Raw genomic sequence first — 13,612 nt, forward strand, 5'->3', positions numbered from 1 at the left:
ACCCCACTCCTGCCCCTTACCCAGGTCCCAGCTCCTTGTGGTTACTCGTGAGGAGCCAGGACAAAAACAGGACGCCCGGCCACACGGATCATCCCGAAACTGCAGGAAAAGTCGGGATTAAACGATAGGGCGAGATCTTGGGGCAAGGGAGGGATCATTCTTCCTTGCTCCCGGAATCCCCTGTGCATCACATGGATGCACAGGGATGATCCCCGAGATATCGCCCCATCTAGACATGCCTGGTGAGAGCCCCACCCAAACAGTTCCTCCACTATAATCTCCCGCCTGCTTTCGCCCTTAGAAGCTCGACTAATTTTACACCAAATGTCCTTCCACTTTGCTAATGCGGCAGTGAAGCCACCGTTGAAAAAGAAGTGGTAGAGGTCCCTCATATACCCTGCAGAAACAATTTAACGGAAGACTGAAGGTCTCCCTCAACATCTCCTCCCTGTTCTTATAAATTGGCGATACCAGGGATTAGGGGATTAAACCTAAGAGTGCCGGAGATTAAACCTGGGATGACTGCATATCAGGTACATACTCTCCTCCTGAGCTGCTTGTCCTTCCTGTATATGAGACAATTAATTAGCCTGGGGATAATAACCAAGCTAGAAATTATCGCCTGGCGGGGAGATGCCTCCGAACTACTCACGTCTTCATTAACGGCTTTCCACTCCTGGTTCTGCTCTTCACATTTGCCGTCCCATTCTTTCGCAGCATTGAGTAAATGAAGCCACTTGAGCCACAGCGTTGCCACAATTGTGGCGATCCGCGCCCGGTCGTTCTCTTGGCACATCAAGCTCAGGTGTCCTGAGTCTTGACGCAACTTCATTAGATCTTCTTCCGTCGAAACCAGTTGGGAGACGAGCATCTTTGAGGGAAACATTTTATTATTTCTTTGTTATTGCATTTACATTCCCGCCCTTTTTTCCTCCCTTTTGCAAGGAACCTACATTGGCTTAGGCAGTGCTCCTCCTCTCCATTTTATCCTTACAACAACCCTGTGAGGTAGGTTAGGTAGAGAGTCTGGGACTGGCCGAAAGTCACCCAGTGAGCTTCCATGGCTGAGTGGAGTCTAGAACCTGGGTCTCCCGGGTCCCAGTCCAACACTTTTGCCACTACACACACCACCGAATTTGTGCATTCCACAACAAGGAATCAACCACCAAAAATGCTCTTCTTCCTTGTTGTCATCTGCTTCGGGCTTAAACACAGGCCTACTATCGTTACATCTGGCCATAATACTGACCAACTTTAGCAGATTGTCTTTCATGATTATCTAGAGAACGTGTACTAAGAGCTTTGAATGCTGAAAAAATGCTTTATAATTGTGACGTTTCATATCGTTATTATCATCAACCTCACCTTGCTTTGTTCGGACAGCTCTAGAGCTTCTTTGTAAGATGCTGGAATATGGTACAAAGTTTTCCGGAGCACCTTTTCCACAACGTCCAGATTAGCACGTATCATCTCTTTGGACTTTTTGAAGCGGTGGTATGTTTCCAAGCATCTGTGGATGAAACAGAATTAAATAAAACAATAAAAAGAGCTTCTTCAGACAGTGAGGGAAATCGCGTTCCCCTCCCGTCGCTTTGCCTCCTGCTTCCGTCTCACAATAGGCACGAGCAGCTTCCTCTTTCTTCACATGCTGAAGAAAGAAGAAGTAAACAAAGACCATGTGGCCCATTCAGTGGGTGTTTTTATCGTGCTGCTTTTCCTGCACACAGCAGGAAACGCCGGCCCATTTCGCTGTAGGAGGAAAAAACCAGATTTTCTGTCGTCTTTTTTTTTTTTTTACGGGAAAATGAGCAGATGGAGCGGGAGATGTGCAGGAGACAGACAGGACCCACGAAAATCCGTGGAAAGGACCTGCAAAAATCCGTGAATGCCCAGTAATGAGCTTGCTATAAAACGTTCATCTGATGAGGCTCTAAATGTATATACCAAAAAAGAGAAACTGGCAGACTTTGAGAACAAACCTAAGCTCTCTGAGCACTGCTCCATCTAAAGCCTTCATTGGCTCTTACCGACAGGGGATATGTCCGGGGGAGTTGGGCCTTTTTAGTAGTTATTATGGTTGTTGTTTAAAAACCCGTTATAACAGGGGTGGGGAAACTAGGCCTCCTGGGGTCCCAATCCTGACCTCTGGGGTTTCCCAGTTGACCACACTCTCCCTTTTCCCCAACCATCGATGATTTCCCGGCCTTTGTGCCATTTCTTCCCCATTATAAAAGGTTGTCATCTCTCTCATGAAGCTTACTCACCAGCACTAAGAACTTTAAGCCACAATATGCTAGGATATTCTTTTTTTGTATTTTCGTCTCCGCCCCCTTGGCTTTTGACTCCACCCCCTTTGACTTCAGCCGTGTCCACCACTGGATGTGCCCCCTGAGGATGTCCCCAAAACTGAATCTGTCCTTTGGGCTGAAGAGGATTCCCTCACCCTCTGTTACATCTTTACCACCAGCCATTTAACGTGAAATCAAAACTATGGAAAGAGAGACAGGGAATTTCAGCAGGTGTTATTTATCTGCATGCAGCACCTGGTGGAATTCCCTCTTCATCACAACAGTTAAAGCTGCAGGAGCCCTGCCCTCTTTTGTATCTGATCATTCCTGAAATGATGGAAATTGTTGACGTACCTCTGCACCTCGGATCTTCTCTTTTGTTCCTGCTCTCTTACTCTCAAACTCCCAGCCACTAGATCCCTCAGAGATTTTCCCAATTGCATTTTGGCGTTTGGTTTCATTTTCATTTCCAGCCTGGAGATCAGCGCTTCTACTTCAGCCTTTGCAGCCTCCAGTTCTTCTTGTTTCTGGTGAAAGAGGAGGCCAGATCCATCTTCTAGCTTATCCAAGTCAAGCGGAGGAGCGGAGAAAAGGCCTTCACACTGACTGAGAAGATCGACAGCCTTCTGGACAGCTTCATTGTAAAGCTTCACAGTCCCACAGGCTTCGTCTAAGGCGCACTGCACAGGTAAACAACGACAAAGATACGACAGGACTGTGTGGGTTGAAAAATATGAAGCTTTTCATCTCAATGTTTCCCTGCTCCGGAGCACTAAGACCCATCAATGCAGCCCTGCTCCACATTCTGCCCAGGTTAATTAGTAGTAGGGTGACCATATGAAAAGGAGGACAGGGCTCCTATATCTTTAACAGTTGTAGAGAAAAGGGAATTTCAGCAGGTGGCATTTGCATGCATGCAGCACCCGGTGAAATTCCCTCTAAAGACTGATCTCTTCCGGCAGGCCTATCCAGTGGAATTTTAAGATTTTTTTTTAGAATGTTTTAGGATGTTGTTAACAATGTATATTATGTTCCCCGCCTCGATCAAAGTGGAGAGGCGGGTAATAAATAAATGTATTATTATTATTATTTTATTATTATTATTATTATTATTATTATTATTATTATTATTATTCACAACAGTTTAGGGTGACCATATGAAAAGGAGGACAGGGCTCCTGTATCTTTAACAGTTGCATAGAAAAGGGAATTTCAGCAGGTGTCATTTGTATATATGGAGAACCTGGTGAAATTTCCTCTTCGTCACAACAGTTAAAGCTGCAGGTGTCCTGCCCTCTTTTAAATCTGGTCACTCTAGTATAGCTCCTGCACCTTTAACTGTTGTAATGAAGAGGGAATTTCACCAGGTTCTCCATATATACAAATGACACCAGCTGAAATTCCCTTTTCTATGCAACTGTTAAAGATACAGGAGCCCTGTCCTCCTTTTCATATGGTCACCCTACACAGTTAAAAGCTGCAGGAGCCCTGCCCTCTTTTGTACCTGGTCACTCTAGTGTAGCTCCTGCAGCTTTAACTGCTGTGATGAAGAGGAAATTTCACCAGGTGCTGCTTGCATACAAAGGACACCTGCTAAAATTCCCTTTTCTACACAACTGTTAAAGATACAGGCGCCCTGTCCTCCTTTTCATATGGTAACCCTAATTAATAGTAGCAGCACAGCACAGCCTTTTCAGTGGTGGCCTCGGAACCTAGGAATGCCCTTCCCTGAGATGTCTGCCTCTCTCCTTTTCTTTTTGATGGGCGGGTGATGACACATCGGCTCATTGCTGTGATTTAAGTTAAATGTTGATTTTTAAAATGTATTTCCCAGAGATTTTAGTTGTTTATATCATTTTGTAAACTACTTTGAACAAAAAATGTTAAGATAGAAGTGACATTTCAATAAATACAGAAATAAGCCTATGAGTGATGAAAGACCAAACACACAAGGCTGAAAAGCCTGTAGGCTGGAATTTGATACAGTCAGGCCTGCCTCTCTGGTGATATGCTATTGTCTTGTCCCTGGCTCAGCAGACTACAGGGAAAACTATAAATGGTGTTCAAAGTCACTTACTAAAGATAAAAATGAAGACAAATAAGAACATTAAAATGCACATACAAAAACAAATCAAGAACCAGCAATAATGTATCCAGAAGCCCTCATTATTAGGATGCTTTTAGGATGTTTTTAGGATGTTCTAACAATGTATACTGTGTTTTAAATCAATATTTTATGTATTTTATACATTGTTCCCTGCCTCGATCCAAACAGAGAGGCGGGTAAGAAAATTATTATTATTATTATTATTATTATTATTATTACCTGCCATAATCTTTTGTAAATAAAAGTTTTCACCTGCCATATCAATGGTTTTAGAGGTGGTTCCAGATTAATATGCATGGGAGTAGCATTCCACAGTTGGGGCCACAGTGAAAAAGGCCATGTTCCTAGGAGCCACCAACCTAATTTCGGAAGGTGAGTGCAACCACAGTCCACCAACAACTTCAACAAATGTACAGAAGGTGACCCTTCAAATACCAGGCCATTTTGAGCATTCTTTTACCTTATTCGGTATTATTTAAGGGATTTTTTTACCCAGTTTTCATTGTAAAATAATCCCAAAGCAGGGTATAAGCAATAAAACACAGTAAAATAATACAGCATTGACTAACAGCAAAATAATTTCAAAATATAGAGTTAAACATTTTGGCTTCTGCCCTCATCAACACCACAGCTACTGATGAGGGTGAAAGCTGAAAAGTTTGGCCCTAAATATTTTTTTTAATTACACTGTCGTTAGTCAATCTATCTTATATATTCTAACTTAAGACGGACTGCATAGTTCTCTCTCTCTCTCTCTCTCCACACACACTTCAGAAAAGTGTTTTAGTGCTACTTAAAAGATCAATCTAAAAAACAAAAGGTATCGATAAAATGGCACCCTCTGCAAAGGTTATACTGAATGCGCGTTGAGCTGTGATAGGTTCAACTTTTTGTTAATTCAGCTTCCTGTTAATTCTCTGCCCGCTTCAAAACCACACCCCTTAAAAAAGATGGGAAAGTAACGCTACAGGCATCTACACTGGTGGAAACTGCGTTGCTCTTTTCAAACAAGTTGGACGTTCTCCAGTAAGGAAAAAGACAGAAGCAGTACTGGCGACATTGCCTGGACCTCACGTAAAATCTGAGTGAACGAACTATGGCGATTCCACAATAAATCCCTCGTCTGGAAGCCGCCAAGGTTTACAGAGAGGTTGACAGGGTAAATGAGACATCTAGTGCAGGACATGGAATAACGGGCTCAAGTTAAAGGAAGCCAGATTCCAGCTGGACATCAGGAAAAACTTCCTGACTGTTAGAGCAGTACGACAATGGAATCAGTTCCCTAGGGAGGTTGTGGGCTCTCCCACACTAGAGGCCTTCAAGAGGCAGCTGGACAAGCATCTGTCAGGGATGCTTTAGGGTGGATTCCTGCATTGAGCAGGGGGTTGGACTCGATGGCCTTATGGGCCCCTTCCAACTCTGCTATTCTAGGATTCTAGGATGACTTACTCCACGTGCAGCAATGTCAGCTTTCAGCTGTTTTTTCAAGTTTCGCAGTTTCTTGACTTTCTCCAAACTCTCGGGGGGGGATTTGTCTCCCTGAGTCCCTCTCGTTTTCTTTATTAAATCTTCAGCCGCGCGAGACTCTGTTTCCACAGCCTCTTCAAGCCCTTTACAGTACAGCCTTTCATGGGAAATCAACTGAACGTCCAGGTCAAGCAGGACGGGCTCCTGGAGCTCAGATTTAATTTGCTTTAATGCCTTTAAGCTATGGTCCAGCTTGCTCTGCGAACCATGTTCGTGTTTGCATTCTTCTTGAATGGCCAATATGTTAGATTGGATCTGTTGTGAGAATCCATCTATTTTTACCCCCAGGACCTTTATTTGCCGCACTTTGGCCTCTTTGAGGGAGGGATCAAAGGCCTCGTTTTTATCTAACAGCCTGAGTGCCTCCCCAATTATGCATCTGGCATGTTCCACTCTCCAACTCAAAACCTTCCCTGATATCAGACGGGTTTCAGAGGTAGAGGCAGAGCCATCGTTCAACGCATCACAGTCTTTCTGTATATTAGCTACAACAGCCTCAACCGCACCGAGGGCTGTTTGGCACCGGTCACGTTCTGCAGCTACGCGATCAAAGCGTTTAACCCTCTGCTCAAGGTCATTCTTCATTTTGCAAAACCGTCTTTGCAGTTCATCGAGACGCGATCCGTCCCACTTCAGATCCAGGCATTCCCAAATCTCCTTGTATTTCTGCGCGTGTGATAAACTTGACTGGATGGCCAAAGCTCTCAATGTATTCTCGCTCAATTTATCCTTCACCTCTTGATCCGTAGTCAACTGTGTCTCTGGGTCCAGTTCCACCACGTCCCGCTGGAAGCCATCAAGGTCCCGCTGCAAGGCCGCTATTTCTCCGGAGAGCTTTTCAGAGGCATCTATCTTGTTTTGTACTGTGCTGCACTTCATTTGGATCAGCCTGTCGGCCCTCTTAGCTCTGCTCTTGAGGCTTCTTAAACAGTCATTTAGAAACATCTGCTCAAATATATTTAGCCCCTGAGGGGGTTCTTTGTCATTTGCATCAACAAGGCCTTCCAAAGCTTGGTTCTCCTTGGGAATCTTCGCTAAAATGGCCTGCCAATGGTCAAGCTCAGACTTCGGATTTGCTTCACCAGCGCCTAGGCCGGACATTTGCTCTACCTTCCGAAGCTGGGTTTCAACCGTTTCCATGTTGGCGAAAAGCTCTCGCCTCTTTCCAAGCTGAGGTTCCAGGTGCTGCATCTGCTGAACTAATTTCAGAACAAGGCATCGGTAGAGGGTTTGCAGCTCGCGCGAAAGGATGCTCAGGGCAGAAGCTTCATCGGAGGGCAGCTGGGAAGCAACCCGCCGGGCCTCATCAGCCAGCCGTGTAAGACTTGGCTCTTTCTCCTGAGTCGCACAGATCAGAGCCTTACAGCTTTCGATCTGCGACGTGAGATCGTCTGGGAAAAGAGCTGCCTTCTCGTCCAGATGGAGCGCCGAGACTCTGGCCCACAAAATGGCCTCTTCCATCTTCTTCGTAATTTCGTACGCCTGGGGATGGGTAGCGATCCGGGCATCCTCTCTGGGGGTCAACTGCTCCAGTTCCTCCACCTGGTTCTGCAAATCGTTTATTCTGCTTTCCAGAGCTTTTTTCCCTGGATCGCTCCAAATCCTTTTCATCCGCAGCTCAGCAGCTCTTCTCAACAGAGAAACGCTGCGCTTGAGAGCCTGCAGCTCTGTGGCCATCAGTGCCGGGTGCGCACACTCTTCCCTCTCGGGGCTGTCCAGACCCGTTTGCAAATGGTGCTGCTCCTGCAGCAACCTTTCAAGGTCCCGTATTTTATCCATGAAATGTTTAAATTCATTGGCTTCTGCTGCAACCCGGAGCCGTTTCCTTTGGAGCGAGTCCTCCAGTTGCTTCCACCACTTCTCCACTTGATTCACCTGGCTTTGCGTTAACTCTTTGTCCATCCTGGTTAGGTGCTCAGATAGATTTTCTTGTTCAGCTTTCAGCTTTTTTAAAAGGACTTTCCCTTTTTCTATGGAAGCCAGGCACTTCTTAATGTTCTCCAGGAGAGCGGAGTCTTCCACAGGTCCCCTTCTGGAAAAAAAGAAAAGGGGAGAAAAAAAGGAATAAGATCAAAACATATTTAAAGGACATTTTGCTCAATCCGGATCAGCTACTTAGAACCATATTTGATAGGCACTTACTAGGCCGAGAGCCGCTTTACTTCGGATACAGCTGCTGCAGCAAGACTTGTGTACAATTTTAAGATGCAAACACAGGCAGAGCCATTGGGAAGAAAGGATACAATGACTCACAGAATGTTACAATGATGATCGTTAGAGCTATTAGCTGCTTTTCAGTATAAAATAATCCCAAAGCGGGAATAATAAAGCACAATAAAGTTGTCCAGCTTCAACCAATAAAAGAGCAACACAGGAATGCTACGGTCCCTAGGAGAGCGTCCCAGGGACCATGGGATTTTTCAGATCCCCCCTCCTGAAACTGAAGACACTTCTACGACCTTAGGAGGGGGTCTCTGGTGTCTGATTCCTTCCCCTCACTCTCTTTCCTGCCCCCTTGTAGCTGCCGCAGAAAGAACCACAGCAGCTGCTTCCCAAGATCACAAAAGCGATTTTGGGGAGAAGAAATGGGGCCATTTTGGTGGACGGGAAGGGGAGGGGCTGGGATATGCAGTATCCTGCTGCCACTCCAGCCCTGGCCCCGCCCCCAACAGCATGACTTCTCTACACAAGATCAGACGCTTTTCTAGAGGAAAAGGCAACAACAAGGAGGACGGCGAAGCTAAAATCACCACCATCGCTCTTTCTGCTCTGCCAGGCATCCACCCGCAGAGCATAGGATATTCAGAGCCCTCCAATATCAGAGTGCTCTTTCAAAGGGCATAGAATTGTGCCCTAAAAGATAAAAATAAACCCCTCCATCATGCCTGGATACAGCTCCAGCTTAGAGACGCCCTCCCTCCTGCAATTAACTGTCACCACTGAGGACTTCACAGGCAGAGGAAGCAGCACCTGTTCCAAATCCATGACCTGCGCAACTTTGCAGCTAAGAATCTGATGCCTGAATTTGCTTTATTCCTCTTCCCTCCCCATCCCTTTTCCTTTTGTGTCATGTCTTTTAGTTTGAAAGCCTGGGAGCAGGGGGGCGGTAGTGACGGTCTTATTCCTTGTCTTTGTAAGCTACCCTGGGAGCATTTTTAGCTAAAGGGCAGGAGAAAAATGCTGTGAATAAAGAAATAAAAACGGAAGATCCGCAACACGGATAAGCTTGTTTACACGATGGCTTAAGTGCAGCATCTAGGTTCAGAAACAGTATATCACTGGGTACCAGTTGCTGGGAGCAACAGTGGGGGAGGGCTATTGCTCCCATGCCTGACTTGTGGGATTCCCAGAGGCATCTGCCTAGCCCCTGTGGGAAAGAGGATACTGGACTAGATGGTCTGGTTGTTAAGATCCAGCCTGAATGCCTAAATCTGTTTATGCGTCCTTTCCAGGGGTGACAGCCCAGTGCATTTCATCTTACAGGGTTCATTGACCAGGAAGCCTCATCACGTTGGGCTATGGGGGATTGTTTTAGCTTACACAGTGATGCACATTCATAAGAAAACTATTAAGGAAGCCCAACACAACCTGGCAGGCTGCTCTTTTGGTTAATTTAGAAACAACCATATGTAAAAACATATGCTGCAAGAGCAATAAATGAGTTCTGCATTAGTTTCCCGATTTCATACTTATTTTGGGTGCCGCACTGCACATAAAAGCTCTGAAAAACATTTCACCATTCGGTTTATTTAGGATTAATCAGTCCACTTGGGTCAAGCGATGATTACAGAAATATGCTCTGGAAAGGCAGGCTGTTCGTCCTGTGTCACTCAACTGCCTATGTTGCTAAATCAACAGACAAATGAGCAACTTTAAATGCTGGAATTTGTCCATCTGATGGCCATTTTGCAAAACGAACTAAATATTTTAAGTGCGTTCCTCATGATGGGACTCTATACCTTGCATCTGTTTTCCTGCCAATTAAGTCAATACCAAGAATCCAGGCTAATGTCCAACAGGCATGGCAGTACAACCTGATCTTCTTATAAAATACTGTACAGATCCCATGTTGTTATTTTAAGGCTGCGTTGTATAGAAGAATCTCTCCCACCCCCCGAGTCAAGGTCTTCCTAATCGTTTCCGATTGCCGGTTTCCGAACTGTGTTCCATGAACTCCTGGGATTCCTCGGAAGCTAATCAGGTTCTTCTTTGATAATAGGAAACAAACTTCCTTGAAAGACAGATTGCTTACCACTACTCATACCCCTCTGCAACATGCAGCCACAGGAGAGTTCTGAGTGTCTTCTTTTAGGGAACCAGTTGTTCAGCAATGGAACAGAATGGCTTGAAAGATGGACTCTCTCCTTTGTTAGAATTTCCAGAAAGGTAACCCTTTTAATCTGAGTTACAGCAAGAACAAAGGGACTTGTAGCATCTTTAAGACTAACACATTTATTATGGGATAAGTTTTTGGGCATCTGTTGAAGTGGACTTCAGCCCACGAAATCTTATGCCATAAGGTCCTCCTCCGGGTGCCTACTCCGAGAGAGGCTCGGAGTGTGGCAACGAGAGATAGGGCCTTTTCGGTGGTGGCCCCCAGACTGTGGAATGATCTCCCTGATGAGGCTCGCCTGGCACCAAAGCTGCTATCTTTCCGGCGCCAGGTTAAGACTTTCCTCTTTGCCCAGGCATATGGCGGCACATCCTAATTACCCACACGTTTAGTTTTTAATCGGTTTTTAATGCTTTCTGTGTTTTAGAGTTTTAAATTTTGTATACTTGTTTTTACCTCAATTTTTAGAATTTCTGTAAACGGCCCAGAGAGCCCTGGCTATGGGAGCGGTATATAAGTGTAATAAATAAATAAATAAATAAATAAACGTCTTAGGTCTTCAAGGTGCCACAAAATGCATTGTTGTTTAAGAACATAAGAACGTACGAAGTGCCCTGATGCTGGATCAGACCAAGGGTCCATCTAGTCCAGCACTCTGTTCACACAGTGGCCAACCAGCCATCAGCCAGGGATGACCAAACAGGACATGGTGCAACAGCACCCTCCCGCCCATGTTCCCCAGCAACTGGTGCACACAGGCTTATTGCCTCGAATACTGGAGATAGCACACAACCATCAGGGCTAGTAGCCATTGGTAGCCTTTGTCTCCAGGAATTTATCCAACCCCCTTTTAAAGACAGCTACATGGATGGCCATCACTACATCTTGTGGCAGTGAGTCCCATAATTTAACTATGCGCTGTGTGAAGAAGTCCTTCCTTTTATTTGCCGTGGATCTCCCACCAATCAGCTTCATGGGATGACCCCGGGTTCTAGTGTTTTGAGAGAGGGAGAAAAATGTCTCCTTATCCGCATCCACATAGACATAATCTGTTCCAAACTCTCCTTAAAAACCCAACAACCATTCAAACAAGAGCTTGTTCAATTTACCCGGGCAACTGCATCTGTTTCCCATCTCTCCTCGCTGCAAATATTTCATAATTCAAGACCAGTCTACATGGCCTTGAATCATGAAATATGCCTCTAATATGCCTTCCAAACCTTGCCCGGGTACACGGATTGTGTAGAGAAGTATATAGCGTACACCTGCTAGTATTCCACCAAAACATTCCCATTGAAAGATGACAGTGACTCTGAGTCAGGTTAAATGACGCAGAACTTCAGTGGGAAAGTCTTCATAGAATGCTGGTTCATAGCATACACTTCCCCCATGTGATCAGGGGAGGAGGATTACATGGAACTAAAGATTATATGAGGCTGCTTTATGCTGAGCCAAACCATTCATTTATCTAGCCCATTATAGTCTACCCCAGGGGCAGGCAGAAGGCACATGTCCAGATATTTTGGATTGTGAGGCCCAGAAACCCTTGAAAGCATGGCTGAGGGTCAGAAATGCTGGGAATTGAAGTCCATAACCCTCGCCCTACTTCCTGCCCATCTCTGGTCAATCCTGACTGGCAGCCACTCTCCAAAGCCTTAGCCAGCACTGTTGCTGAGATCCTTTTAACCGGAGATGCAGGGGATAGAATTTATTTATTATTATTTATTTATTATTGCATTTATATCCCGCTTTTTTTCCTGCAAGGAACCCAAGGCGGCGTACGTAATCCTCCTCCTCTCCACTTTATCCTCACAGCAACAACCCTGTGAGGTGGGTTGGGCTGAGAGTCTGTGACCGGCCCAAAGTCACCCAGTGGGTTTCCATGGCCGAGTGGGGACTAGAACCCGGATCTCCTGACTCCCAGTCTGACACTCTGGGATGGAATCTAGGCTCTTCTGTATGCATGGCATGGGCTGCAACCACTGGAACACCTGCTTACGTTTACTGAACGAAGAGGCTAGCTTAGGGACTGCGGACAACTCTGGAATATCCTGGACACAGGACCAGAAGAGTGCAAGGCTTTAAAATTTCAGTTGGATTTAGGTGACTAAGCTAGGGTGTTGTGGGGGATGCTGTGGGGCCCTGGGTAGGACCCTTGCGGATCAGGCACCAGTTCCCTGCACCCTGCAAAGAAATAAAGGGGTCTCAACAGTGTATAATCATCAGCATTTCATGGCTCAATGCATTTTGCAGATCTGCGTCCCCAGGTGCTCTTAGATGCATGATGAACAATACTTTGGACCCAGAGTATGCCGTGGGACACACTGTTGTGCATCGAAGCGCCCCTAAGGGAGAATAACTTTGAAATGCATTGAGACACTGCATGTTTATTCTTGTACACACCGCTGAGATTTCTTTCCCCTTCCCCAACTGGTATTCCCCCCACTCTGTCCCCCCACCCCTTTTCAAACCTGTTCCTTGCACCATCAGAGCTGCTGTCTAGAGAAGCAAAGTGAAGCCGGTTCAGGCTCGGACATTATCACCACAATCCAGAATTTCCCTGTTCCTGGGAATCATGTGGCCCCCAGAGAGCCAATCCGACGCCACTGTCTCATGTAATGCTCCCAGGGCTTCTGCACACCTTCTCTCTGGGCAAGGCTCTTCTCTGCCAGATTACCCAGCCTCCGGCCTGTTTGCTTTCGGACTCCCTACAGGTCTGACTGACTCAGGATATAGTCTTTCCCATCAAGGGCTACCTGGATTGAACCTGGTGTCATGATTCGAAGCCCTCCCGCTGAAACATGAGACAACAAAGAGGCCTGCCGTGCAATCCACAAAGCTTTATTCAGTAAATAGACCGCCTCTCTTCACTCCCGAAGGGAGTGTGAAGGCTAAGAGCTGTCCTCTAAGCTCCATTAGCCTAACAAAGCAAGGCAGTGGCTCATCAACTAACTGGACAGTTTCCCGCCATGCCCGACAGGCTTTTATCGGATCCCTCCTTCAGGTTGGGTCATCAAGCTGTCACCTCTGGCGAATGGCTAGTCTAGTGGACCGTCTCCCAACTCCTTCCAACTCCGCCCACTTGACCCTGCGTCAGACTCTGGGATCTGTCAATTCCAGTGCTCCCTCCCCCTCTGACAGAGACTGAGTTCCCAGGGACAAGGGGATCTCAGAGCCTGGACCTCTCGTTCGATGAGCTCCTGGGAAGATTCCTCCTTGACTCCTAAAGAGTCTTGGAGAATTTCCTCTCCCACTTCCTATCCTGGCTGGTCTACTTCTTCAGGCTCTGAGTCTGATTCGTGATCCAGAGCTGGGAGACCGGGCCCAATCCTGACACTTCTGTATACAAAGCACATC

General features: G+C 46.1%; 1 protein-coding gene across 1 annotated transcript in view; it reads right to left on the minus strand.

Annotated features, from left to right (window-relative positions):
* LOC134393168 (nesprin-2-like) overlaps nucleotides 1-13,612 on the minus strand; it is a 272,899-nt gene that overhangs the window by 179,730 nt on the left and 79,557 nt on the right. Inside the window, exons 31-34 of the mRNA XM_063118134.1 lie at nucleotides 5,845-7,954; nucleotides 2,643-2,968; nucleotides 1,366-1,510; nucleotides 653-871 (exon numbers count right to left, since the gene is read on the minus strand). Of these exons, the coding sequence (XP_062974204.1) occupies nucleotides 653-871; nucleotides 1,366-1,510; nucleotides 2,643-2,968; nucleotides 5,845-7,954 (2,800 nt within the window). The remainder of the gene's footprint in view (nucleotides 1-652; nucleotides 872-1,365; nucleotides 1,511-2,642; nucleotides 2,969-5,844; nucleotides 7,955-13,612) is intronic.

This window comes from Elgaria multicarinata, chromosome 2 (assembly GCF_023053635.1).
Source record: "Elgaria multicarinata webbii isolate HBS135686 ecotype San Diego chromosome 2, rElgMul1.1.pri, whole genome shotgun sequence".
NCBI classification, from domain to species: Eukaryota; Metazoa; Chordata; class Lepidosauria; order Squamata; family Anguidae; genus Elgaria; species Elgaria multicarinata.